The sequence below is a fragment of the Pygocentrus nattereri genome, chromosome 12 (assembly GCF_015220715.1).
Source record: "Pygocentrus nattereri isolate fPygNat1 chromosome 12, fPygNat1.pri, whole genome shotgun sequence".
NCBI classification, from domain to species: domain Eukaryota; kingdom Metazoa; phylum Chordata; class Actinopteri; order Characiformes; family Serrasalmidae; genus Pygocentrus; species Pygocentrus nattereri.
Window position 1 is genome coordinate 7,552,774 of NC_051222.1, and position 12,791 is coordinate 7,565,564.

General features: G+C 43.4%; 1 protein-coding gene across 1 annotated transcript; it reads right to left on the bottom strand.

The window, feature by feature from the left end:
- Positions 1 to 141: 141 nt before the first annotated feature.
- retreg2 (reticulophagy regulator family member 2) lies at positions 142 to 11,400 on the bottom strand. The gene is made up of 9 exons (XM_037543750.1): positions 11,008 to 11,400; positions 9,429 to 9,532; positions 7,669 to 7,699; positions 7,162 to 7,291; positions 4,817 to 4,901; positions 4,548 to 4,685; positions 3,173 to 3,261; positions 2,902 to 3,037; positions 142 to 1,989 (listed from the first exon to the last, which is right to left on the bottom strand). The coding sequence occupies exons 1-9, from the start codon at positions 11,262 to 11,264 to the stop codon at positions 1,235 to 1,237; spliced, it is 1,725 nt and encodes a 574-aa protein (XP_037399647.1). The 5' UTR covers positions 11,265 to 11,400; the 3' UTR covers positions 142 to 1,234.
- Positions 11,401 to 12,791: the final 1,391 nt, after the last annotated feature.

Sequence of the window (12,791 nt, forward strand, 5' to 3'; positions counted from 1 at the left end):
TGGATTCACGAGAACTGCAAAGGGTAACATTGATGCTTCAGCCATCCATAGAAACATTCTTCATATCCAATGTTTCGATTGTGCAAGACCAGAGATGATAATGCCTAACTGCTTGAAAAGAACCACGTCTTCTGGAACCTGTGCAAGGCATACGCTTTTACTTCATAACTGACCAATATTCATAAATAAAAAATAATCCCCAACCCTAAACATATACACAACAGCATACTTTAACATGGCTATAAATGATAAAATATCTCTTTACCGCTATAAATATAATCTTTCGAGTGCTTTCATTGACGACTACAAATAAAGCCAGCCTGCCCTGGTCAGTTACTTGTTTCTTTTTAGACAGGCTGTAATGTAGGCTGGGTTAGTTCCTCTGCTTGAGTCGGTGCATGAATCTGGCTCAAATTAGACCTGGGTAGTATTTCACAAAGCAGGATTTCTCAGTAAGCCAGGTAACTGAAGCCTGCAGACCAGACTGGCCAATAGGAGAGCAGTTACTGAACATTCCTGTTGAGCAATCTTCTCGGTGGACTTAAGTCGCCCAGCTGCTGTGAGATTATCCCCAGGTTGCTTGTGAGGTTCTGCAGTTTAGATTTCACCACTGTTAACTGGGAGTGGTAAACAGGACAAAAGCATGGAAGTAAAAAGCAAGACAGAAGGAAATCTAGACTGGCCCTTAGGAAGGGGAATACCAGACGACGTGCGCAACACAGAAATTTAGACGGGATTATCTTCAACTACTGTTACTAAGTGTGACGTCACTTGGAAGAGATAACATGGCCTTGGTGTTTAACCTCGAGAACACTTAATTAAACAAGTAACTAAGTGACTTTCTTCTTTGCAAAAGTTTGTTACCATTAAAAAAAAAAAAAAACTCCGACTGGCCAATCGAGGCCGATATCATTTAAGGAAGAGTGCTGAACTCAGATCAGCTCCACCAGTCCGTGTAATCGTAGTTATTGGGCATGGTGAGCACTAACCCTTGCTCAGCACTCTTCGAAAAATATGCACCACTAAATTTCGACTACATTTTTTTCTGTGGTTTGTTTTGGTTCGGTTCACCTGAAAAAACAAAACAAAAAAGGTCACAGTGATCTCACAAATAGCAGAACTGACAGAAAAAATATCTTCAGACCTTCTCATAAAGCATATATGTCAGTGTATGGTATATGTATCTACATGGACTATAAATAAAATGGACAGTTTAGCAGGGATAGTGGGCAAGCTAGGACTCCTGTTGGTCAGCCTGCTGTTGCTGGCCGCTCGGGGGCGTGTCCGTAGGTGTCGGGTCACCGCCCGTCCCCTGTCCGTCGAAACCTAGACCTAGCCCCTCATCCATCTGCTCCAGTTCGCTTTGGTCCAGTAGCTCAAAGTCCTCCTCCTCGGCAGGAACAAGTGTTACGTCTGGTTGCTCCTCGGTGCTGGCTTCAGTGGTTACATCCACGTCCTCGTCGCTCGCCTCCTGGGCCACGGGCGACTCAAGAGGCGACTCCATTGGACAAGGTGGCGTCTCGGTGGGGAGGAACTCTGCCATGGAAGGCCCCTCGCTGGCCTCTGTGGACCGCAGAAGGGCTGAAAGAGTGTTCTGCACCACAGTGGAGATGGCTGTGCTCACAATCTCCTCACTGAGGGCTTCCAGGGACCGGGTAGGTCCTTGCGCGGCCCGAGCCGCTCCTTCTCCCTCATGCCCAGCTCCCACCGAACTCCGGTCAGCCGCAGACGATCGGCCATGTCCGTTGAAGTGTGTGTTGACAAAGTGGAGTGGGGAAGCCAAATGCTGAATAAGGAGGCTGGTTGGGCTTTGCGAGTCTTCCTGGTGCTCCGTGCTGGAGCCCTCAGCCCGGCCAGACCCAAGCACACCCAGGGGGAAGTGGAACAGGCCAGGTTCAATCGACGGGAACTCGTCCACTGAGGGGAACTCTGGAAGGTCCTTGGAGAAGCTCTCCTCAGGTTCACTGTGCACACTCAGCTGGTCCAAGTCTGTGAAAGCAGGGAGACAGATAGAGCATTTAAGATTCATCTTTTAAGGCCAAAGCACACCAAAAACCAACAAACTTCACAAAGACTTATTAGCCATTGACTAATGGGAGGTTTAGAAAAAATCATTCATAAATTATTTGAATTAGTGTGGATAGAGCAGAACATTCTGAAACCGTGTGAATGGGAAGAACAATAGAGTCTTCCACCAATTACATACCATCAAAACATTTGGGTGTTTTTGTATTGTTTGGCTTAGTTTGCTATGGTCTCAACAATTCATGAAAGACACAGACTGTGTGAGGAGACTTAATACTAGTCACTAAATAAAAGCTAACAAAAAGGTTTTTCGTTTGTAGATGTTTCAAACAAGTGACCTGAACCAGTTAAATCAAGTTATCTTCCAAAGAACTTTAGGGCCAATGTAATTTGAGATATATTTACATTCCAACACCCGTTAATCCAGAACTTTGCATAGCTGCATGCAGAAGATTGCATAGCTGAAACAATACAACAGCTTTCTAGAGTGGTTGAGGTCACTGACTGAGAACAAAAAAAGTGCTTTTAAAATGAAAAGAAAGAAATGCATTCTTCCACCAGCAATGCTGCTTTTCTGCTCATTACATTGTGACATAATTTGCTTCTACAAAAACACATCATTAGTCACGAGACTCATAACATCTCGGAAATCACTCCCAAGAGTAAACTGACTGAGAAAAACACATTATTACAGATAACATGAACTTGTAGTGGAGTCGCTGTGTACTCAATACAAACCAAAACACTTATTACAACACATTTGACTACATCAGTTTACCCCATTTCACCGAGATGATTAACTGAAATGAAACAGTACTAAAGTGAACTACACCAGCTAGTCTTGAGAACATGCTGCTGTAGACTTCTATTCAATACCTTCAGAGACATCCGTGAGCTGTGGGGTAGTAGCTCTAGACACAGAGAACCCCCCACTTTCCAGTATAGACGCCTCCTCATCAGACAGCTCTGAATCGGTGATGGCCATCGCTAGAGCCGTAGTCTTCACATCCACCTGACGATAACAGAACAGCCAATCAGCAGCCGACATCATCATAAAACACCGAGCAGACCAAAGATGAACGGCACACGTGTACAAATACTGGTGCACAATGCTTGTTCAAGAATAGCATATGACTAATAAACTTACAGTGGGAGCAAAGCAGGACAGCTCCTCCTCACTCTCACTCTCTGTTTCTGCCCTTGGCTCATCTCCCTCTTCCTGCTCTTTCTTCACCTCTGTGTACACACATACACTTCATTAGACAACTGCAGGAAAAAGGACAAACAATCTTCATAGAACGATGAGGTGTGTTTTGGCTAGGGCTGGGCGATTCATCGAAAAATAATCGAAACCGATTCAGAACCTCTAACCGACGTAATCTTGCCCACGTCGGTTATTTCGTTTTTTCTAAGATTCTGTTCAGCCTTTCCACTCTCTGTGTTCATGTACCGCCCCCTTAAAAACTCACTACCACGTGTAGTCACGTGACCCCCCTCCATGCTGCTTCACGCAGCTTATTCAGAGGTAAACAATCATGACTATGAATGAACACCAGTCGTTCACCTGGAGGATCAGCGTCATCTTCACCTGCATCACAGGAGCCATCATGAAGCTTCACTGACTGACAGCTGGGCTCATCACCCAAAATGCGTTCGTGCCGTAAAAAGGGCGCGGTCACTTCTTTGGTTCACAACCTTGGCCTCTTTAAACTTTGCTTTCAGACTTTTAACTGTTCTTTGACGCTGCAGACTTCGGAAGAGTCTCTTCTCATTTTTGTACAGAAATTATGACGAACGACGAGTTGGATTGATGTAAAAGCCGCGCGAATCACAGCTGTTGAGATGATCTGCATAAGATGACGCTTGTTCATATTTTCAGGTAGTCACTCAATGTTTCAAAAAAATAAACTCATACTTCATGCCATATTTATTTTACATCACATTCAGATCTCGTCTTTTGGCTGGTAGAAGCAGAGAAGCAGAAATCAGACTACTGTCTGACTCATGTAGACCTGGAGTTATCTGATTACTCAAGTTCATGTAAACGTGTTGATCAGATTACAGACAAAAATCTGACATTCAGCAATTATGGGATTATTAAGTGCATGTAAATGCACTCAGTGCTTACATCCTACATCAAACTCATATGAAAAGTTTCACATGAAATTCAGCTTTCTGTATGGAAAAAAAACAAAAAAAAAGTAGAGCATTTATTTGTTCCACCTTGCAGAGTTTTTGGAATTCACTTGTGTTTTAGAAGCCCTGATGGATCAAAAATACAGGAGGAAAAGTACCACAGTTGCTACCACTATGAGCTTATAATTATGGAAGATACTTCTACTGAATAGGGAGAAATTTGTGTAGGTGGACATGTGAATAGACAAATGACGGGCTTTAGATGCTACAACACTACAGGAACAAAGTAGTTAGAAGAAGATACTGTGTGATACAAGAGCGACGGCATTTATATGAGTCAAGTAAGACAAGTGGATGGCCAAAAAAAGAAAAAAGAAAAGACTCACTTCTTTTGTCGTGCTTGCGGTGCTGCGTGTCTCCCTTCATGCTGTAGTCCAGCTTCATCAGGATGGGCTCCAACCCCGTGTACATCTTCTGAATCAGCTCATGGTACACAACCAGGGGCCACAGCAGGACACTCAGCACTACATACAACACACAGACAAAGAACAGTACACTTCATCACATGCAGCACCCACATATAAAAAAGAAAAACACACAGTATACACAACTCAGAGTGTAAAGAGGGCAAAACAACCCAAGCAGTAAGACTCACAAATAATGTAGGAGATCATAATTCCAGGTATGTAGTGGCCAACTACAGCTAGCAGGAGACATCCTGAGCATGTCATTGCACAAAACTGGGGGAGAGAGAGAGAGAGAGAGAGAGAGAGAGAGAGAGAGAGAGAGAGAGAGAGAGAGAGAGAGAGAGAGAGAGAGAGAGAGAGAGAGAGAAAAAGAAAGGAAGAAAGAAAGAAAGAAAGAGAAAAAGAGAGAGAGAGAGAGAGAGAGAGAGAGAGAGAGAGAGAGAGAGAGAGAGAGAGAGAGAGAGAGAGAGAGAGACAGAGAGAGAGAGACAGAGAGAGAGAGAGAGAGAGAGAGAGAGAGAGAGAGAGAGAGAGAGAGAGAGAGAGAGAAGCCACAAACATTTATTCAACACTTACTCAATAAATCAGCTGATTTACAACATGAACCAAATTACATATGACTGCCATCCACAGGCAGAAAGAAAGTCTTTAAAAGGAATTTCATTGATTTTTTAATTCTGAGTGGTTTGATGTGAATTTTTGTGAACACTCTAGAGGAAGACGGTGAGTGCCGAGTTGTTCAGAGTGGAAGTGATAGAAATCAGACGTCTGAAGAGTTTCATACCTCTGAAAGCTACATACGGTTATTACATAGAATATATCCTTTATTAATCCCACAAGAGGGGAATTCACCTTTACATTGATCCCATCTGTGCAGTGGAACACCCACAAACACACTAGTGACACACTTGCCCAGAGCAGTGGGCAGCCCTATCCACAGAGCTCAGGAAGCAGTTGGGGGTTAGGTGTCTTGCTTAAGGGCACTTCAGTCACATACTGTTGGCGCAGAAGACCGAACCGAGGACCTTCCGGGCACAAGGCTGGTTCCCTACCTTCCAGCCCACAACTGTCCCAAATACGCTGCTGCTGCCTGATTGTTTTACAATGCTGACATGATACTTTTCCTCCACATAACTAGCAGTCTCAATCTACTCCCATATTTAAATCTCAAAACCCATCTCTTCTCTCTAGCTTACACCTCGCCACCAAGCTATTCTTCTCTGTTGTCTGCTCGTTTTCTTGTGTGTCTTCTAGTGTTGTGTTTTATTACCATTGTAAAACTCTTCAGTTTCATATCTATTTTATTTTTGTCAGTAGCATAATTGTTATTATTAGACATGAAAACCCCTGTGCAGTGAAACAGGTGACAAGCTCAGAAACCAATCCCTTCTATTGAGGTCCTTTGCTGTCGTTCCTAGAAGAACATTCCAGTGATTTTAACATGAAACTCTGGTGCACTAAGACTAAAATACAGGGGTATGTGGAACCATTTGGTTACTGATTTCAACAGCTATACAAACACAAGTCATGTGCAATGTTTGGACTATGTCCTAGGCATTTTAAGTTATTATTTTCAAATCTGCTGCTTACCATATGAAGGTCATTAGAAGGTCCACATCTATTAGAAATAGAGGCCATTCTAATAACTCCGCCCATCATTTGAACTGTACTGGCACCCTGTGCTTGGACCTTGATGATTGCCACTTATGATGTAAAGTATAGACTGTTTTGTCTAATGGCAGTTGAGACAGTCCACAGAAATGAACACATTCTACACATATTTTACATGCAAACTAAATGGTAGCTGAGTTTCCTGGTTGCTAGCAATGATCATTTTCACGTTATTTGGCACCCAAAGAAAACTTAAAGTGTATGTTTCAGTGTATTATGGTTATGTTCTTCATAACAAGCATAAAAAACTGCTAGTAGCATGCTTTTGTCTTAGTAGCCAACTAGCTAAATTTCCTGTTCCATCTTAAATGGTTACATTCCCGGCACCAAAGGCTGCTCCGTTTAAGGTGGAACAGGAGAATTCAAACAAGAAGCTGGCGAATAGCTTCAGTTTCATATTACTGAGGAATTAGGGGTCTGCAATAATAAATTGCCCCTCGTTGAAGGCATTTGAGGAGATGAACTTCACCCCGCTCCGCTGTCACTGCAGACTGGCAGGGTCGCCTACAGAGCAGCACTAGTAGCTGTTAATGAAGTAATGCTTTTTTTACTTGAGGGTCCCATTTTGTAGGGGACTTCAACCACTACCCCTTATAACAGTTCCAAGAGGCAAGATGACACTTGAAAACAAGGGGTAGGGGTAAAAAATAAAAATGGGATCGGGCCGAACTAAACCATCTGACATCACAAGCCTTGGTTCCTATAAAAACCACTGTAAAGGAACACAGTATACCACTCCGAATGACTTTGTGAACGTTTCAATGATTCAATTACGCAGAAAGAAATATTAGAATTCCTCTTTAGGCCTTTAACTCGGCACTAGAGACCTGCCCTCATAGTTTGGGGAATGTGTCCTCCTCACCTTGCCGTGATTCTGCCGTTTGTAATGGAGCATCTCTTGGATGTAGAGGCTACAGGTTAAGTAGCTCTCCGCCAGATGGTGGCTCAGTTCATTCACACTCAAAAGTCTGGGGTGGACGCTCATGCTTTCTCTGCAGCACCAAACAGATCAGATAACAGAGGTTAATGTCTTATTATTTCGGATGCGCACACTGTCCCATCCGCCCATTACTAAGACATGTTAAAATCATAACTTCTTTAACTAATTAAGTCTAAAATTCTGAGTGTGACCTTAAATGGTGACTCAGAACATTTGGGCTATGAGTTTTAAGGCCATTCTCAGTTAAAGGGGAATAACTAAAACAACATTAATATTCCTAAATGTTAATATTCATTTTTGATTGTCAGAGGTTGATCCCAAGCCTTATATCCAGGCAGAAATGGTGTTTCAATGTTAATAACTAAAGACACTTAGAAGAAAATGTGCAACAAGCACTCTACATGCAACACTGATATATAAAGAGCATACCTTTCTATGACCGGGTCCTCTGGATGCCGCACTGTGAGAATAGAGATTCAAAATATTAAGATTTCAAAACATCAGTGCATAGCATCTGATCTTTCTGTGAGCTACTGTTTCCTATCACTGTATAAAAGATGCACGAGGCTTCTGTCATTCGTTCATAGCAGTTTGGATCAATAAGCGCTGTTGAAGGGCAACAATACAACATGTCTAATGTATTAACCATATTCCTGTTCAGGTGTTTACTTGCTGAAAAATATATTTTGTGAGACAATCTATACAAAATCTATAGATTTTTGTTTGTGTTAGACAATATCCTTTACAGATCAATTAAACACAGCATAGTCACACTTTTGTTCGACCTTAAAGGGTTAAGATCTGCTGAACTACTAAATTTGTTCTGATAAGAACTTACCCATCTTGACAAAATCATTAGTTTTCAGTGTTAAGTTTGAGCCTAATGAACTAAGAACTGCGGCATACCGGTTGGCAGGCCACTTCTAATACACTGTAAAACAGACGCTGGGGGCCAATTACAATCTGTGTGTGGGCCACATTTGGCCCTGTGGCTGGACTTTGGACACCCCTGCTTTAAAAAAAGCACCACACTTTTCCCTCAGCTCTGTACAAGTCCTTCACATTTAGTCTCAAATTCCTTGGGCTGCTTTGCTTTCTCACTCTGAGGCTTTAGCATTCTTTCCAGATCTGGGTGGGGAACTGAGGGCCAGAGTCCAGCACAGTCCAGTGATTTCCCTGCTCCAACACAACTACTAAACCCGTCAGGTGAATCAGGTGTGTTTGTGCAGGAAAACCACCAAACGGTGCAAGAATCAGGCCCACCGGGACAGGCAATCCTCAGCCCTGTTTCAGACCAAAAGCATCCCAAAAAGAGAAGAATACCACCAAGAGAACTTAATCGGCTGCAAATTTAAACCACTGAGGTGTAAACGAAGAGCGGTTTGACCCAAACTGAAAATGCCTGTTGTACTTTAAATTGTGTGTAAATTTCATGACGAATGCACCAAAAGAAACAGCCCAAAATGTTGTGGAATAACTTCTGGTTCTTACATTAAAAGTAAAGTATGTTTTTTCTTTCTCCTGTAAAGTTATCATTTTGGAGATTTGAGGTTTGGTGGTTGGTTTGAGGTGGTTGGTTAGTGTAGTGGTTAACACCTCTGCCTTCTACACTGAGACTGGGGTTCAATCCACCACCAGGGCAAACACCCTACACTATACCAATAAGAGTCCTTGGGCAAGACTCCTAACACCACCTTGGCCTACCTGTACAAAATGACCAAATTGTAAGTCGCTCTGGATAAGAGCGTTAGCCAAATGCTGTAAATGTAAGTAAATGTAAAATGATCATTTAGGTTCACTGGTGTTTCTGGGCTTCTGCACAATGAGCGCTGAGATAGGCTCCAGGACCCCTCCGAGAACCAGGAGGATAAGCGGATTGGATGAATGAATGAACGGTGGTTTTGGATTGTAAATAATGCTACATCTGCACTGTACCACCACCACCACCACTTTAAGGACAATCTGGGTCTTTACAATGTGCCATTGTAACTTCACAACAAACCACACTGGATGACCTTGATCACGTCTCAGAGTTTGATTTATGCTGTCATTTTGGTGGAAAAACACCAAGTTTCTGGAAGCTGTTTTCTCTCCTAGCGGAGTACCTAACAGCACTCTGGGCTGAGCGGTTTCAGGCTGCGCTACCTCTGGAAAGCAGTGTTAGGTCAGATAGTGAGAGCTGTTTTTACCGGTTATCTGAGGCAGCTTGTCTTTCCATCTCTCCAGTAACGTGAGGACAAGCAGAGACGCGCTCAGGAGGAACAAGGGCCGTAAGGACGTGGAGGACAGCAGCCTAGAACACAGACAGGACTGTCAGCTTTTAGACACGGGGAAACGACAACAAAACCAGACTCCGAGCGCAGAAGACAGCGGTTTCCAGAAGTTTCATGGGTTCTTTACTGTAGTGAACGGTTATGTTTAGAACCATAGGTCTCATTTCATGCTTACATGGTTCTTTGCATGGTGAAATGGTTCTTCAGATTGATGGACAGTGTGTTGCATATGGTTCTATATAGCACCAAAAAGGGTTCTTCTATTATCACACGCTTGACATCGTGAGAACTAAGGATCATTTTAGAACCGAGAGCTCTATACAGAACAATTTCATGTTTAAATGGTTATTTGAATGGTGAAACGGTTCCTCAGATTGGTAGAGAACGTCTTGTACACGGTTCTGTATAGCACCAGAAAGAGTTCATGATTTCACGGTTCTTTGCCTGGTGAAATGGTTCTTCAGACAGATGGACAGTGCGCTGTGCGCAGTTCTATATAGCACCAATAGTCGTTCTTCTATTGTTACAATCTTGTCACAATAGGAGAACTTTTCAGAACCAACAGTTCTATTTAGAACCATTTAATGCTTAAATGGACCTTTCCATGGTTAAATATGAATCAGTCTAAAGAGCCATTTTACCACGCAAAGAACCATTTAAGCATGAAAAGAATCAATATAGAACTCGTGGTTGTACATACAACCATTCCCTTTACTAAAGAACCCAAGCAGAACCATCTTTCTTAAGAGAAGAACCTTTAACTGCACCTCACATCAGCTCCATATGGTAAACTACGCCTCAGGATAAAGGAGTGCGTCTCCTTTTTCCGTTCTAGATATGCAGGTCACTAAATTCATCAAGTCATAGCTTATCTGAGACCCTCGGAGTGACTGAGAGGTAAAGTAGGGGTTCGTTTATATGTCAGGAACTCGTGCTAGGCCTCAGAAGAGCACCGAGAGCTGCGGTTTACCAACACAGGCTGCGGCTACACCATGTAAACACGGGGGGCTGGAACCGGACCGCGGAGCCCGGACTGCCGAGCCGACGAAAGCCCAATTAAACCGAAGGTGCCGAGACGGTCCGTTAAGATGAAGATAGTCGGTTTGTTATCGCTGTAAATTCGGGTTCTCCGGGCTGAGGAGCCCAGATGAAGCTTAATAAAACCGCGCTAACGGCTAACAGGCGCTACCGCCGACTGACAGTTAGCTCGTTAGCACGGTAGCTTAGCTAACCTAGCTAGCTGGCGAAGTCCCATCACGGAGGATTAACGACGTGAAATAAAACGTGACAGTCGTAACGGAAAATAACGACGTTTACCGACGGGTTTTTACAGTAGACGTTTAAAAAACGTAAAACACGGCGGTCCGTAACGGCCGTTACTTGTACAATGTAAAAAAATCATAACGGTCGTTATTCTGGAAAAAAAGAAAAAAACACGCCGCCGTTAAAAATCAGCCATTAAAAACGTTCAACAGGGCAGCGCGCGCGGTCTTACCAGAACGCGGTGTTGAGCGCGAGCGCCACGGCGCCGCTGCGCACGGGCCTCTCCCACACGAGCAGGCGCTGCAGGCCGAGCACGGCGGCCTCGTGCGGACTCAGCCAGGCCTGCAGCCGCCGCCGCAGACGCGCCAGCTCCGGGTCTCCCGGATCCGCTCCGCCCGCGCCAGCCCCGGAGCAGCCCGGGAACAGGGCCTCCAGACCGACCGAAGAGGAGGACAGCGAGGGCCGTCGGGCCTCCTCCTCGCTCGACATGATTCCGCTCGGCTCGGTCAGTCCGCGCTGCCGCGACAGGCTGAGACGCTGAAACGGCGAAACTGTTTGTTTTCCTTTTTTTCGCCTCCTCGCTACTTTTTGTTGTGATGAGCAGCTGACGGGCACGGGGAGGGCTCGAGCGCCCGTGACGTCACGAGCCGATCGACGAGAGCGAAAACAAGGGGGGGCAAGTTAAAATAAAAAAAATAAATAAATATTATAGAAATAAAAATATACATTTTACAAATAAAAAATTACATTCTCCAGCATCTGGAGGATATTTAAAATAATAATAATAGTAAAAAAAAAGATTATTATTTATTATCATTATTATTATTATTGGTGATGTTCTTGTTATATTTTCGTTCAAAAGTCTATTTATTTCATTTTAAATTCAGTTTAGTTTATTTTACTGCTATCCTGCCAGTTGACTGTCTCCCTTCCATCATTGTCTTCATGTTAGTGTAACTGTTCAGAATAACTGCATTAATGATGGTGATTTAAAAGGCTACATACAAACAAGCAAGTGACATAAACAGAGTCAGAAAGACAAGAAAACTGTGTGTGTGTATATTATATATATATATATATATATATATATATATATATATATATATGTATATGTATACACACACACACACACACACACACACACACAAACACGTCGCTGTTGTCGGAAGAAAACTTTGTATTTCCAAAATAGTAACTTTACAGGAGAAGGAAAAACCTACTGTACTGTTAATGTAAGTCAGTGTCAATGGAACCAGAAGTTTTTCATCGTTTTGGGCCATTTCGTTTGGTTCAACTGACAAGGAGAGACAGAGAGAGAGAGCTACGGAGAGAGAGAGAGCTACAGAAAGAGAAAGAGAGACAGAGAGAGAGAGCTACAGAAAGAGAAAGAGAGACAGAGAGAGACAGAGAAAGAGAGAGCTACAGAAAGAGAAAGAGAGACAGAGAGAGAGAAAGAGCTACAGAAAGAGAAAGAGACAGAGAAAGAGAGAGCTACAGAGAAAGAGAGACAGAGAGAGAGAGAGCTACAGAAAGAGAAAGAGAGACAGAGAGAAAGAGAGACAGAGAAAGAGAGAGCTACAGAAAGAGAAAGAGAGACAGAGAGAAAGAGAGACAGAGAGAAAGAGAGACAGAGAAAGAGAGAGAGAGCTACAGAAAGAGAAAGAGAGACAGAGAGAAAGAGAGACAGAGAAAGAGAGAGCTACAGAAAGAGAAAGAGAAAGAGAGACAGAGAAAGAGAGACAGAGAAAGAGAGAGCTACAGAAAGAGAAAGAGAGACAGAGAGAGACAGAGAAAGAGAGCTACAGAGAGAGACAGAGAGAGAGAGAGCTACAGAAAGAGAAAGAGAGAGCTACAGAGAGAAAGAGACAGAGAAAGAGAGAGAGAGCTACAGAAAGAGAAAGAGAGACAGAGAGAAAGAGAGACAGAGAAAGAGACGGAGAGAGAGACAGAGAGAGAGACAGAGAAAGAGAGAGCTACAGAGAAAGCTACAGAAAGAGAAAGAGACAGAGAAAGAGA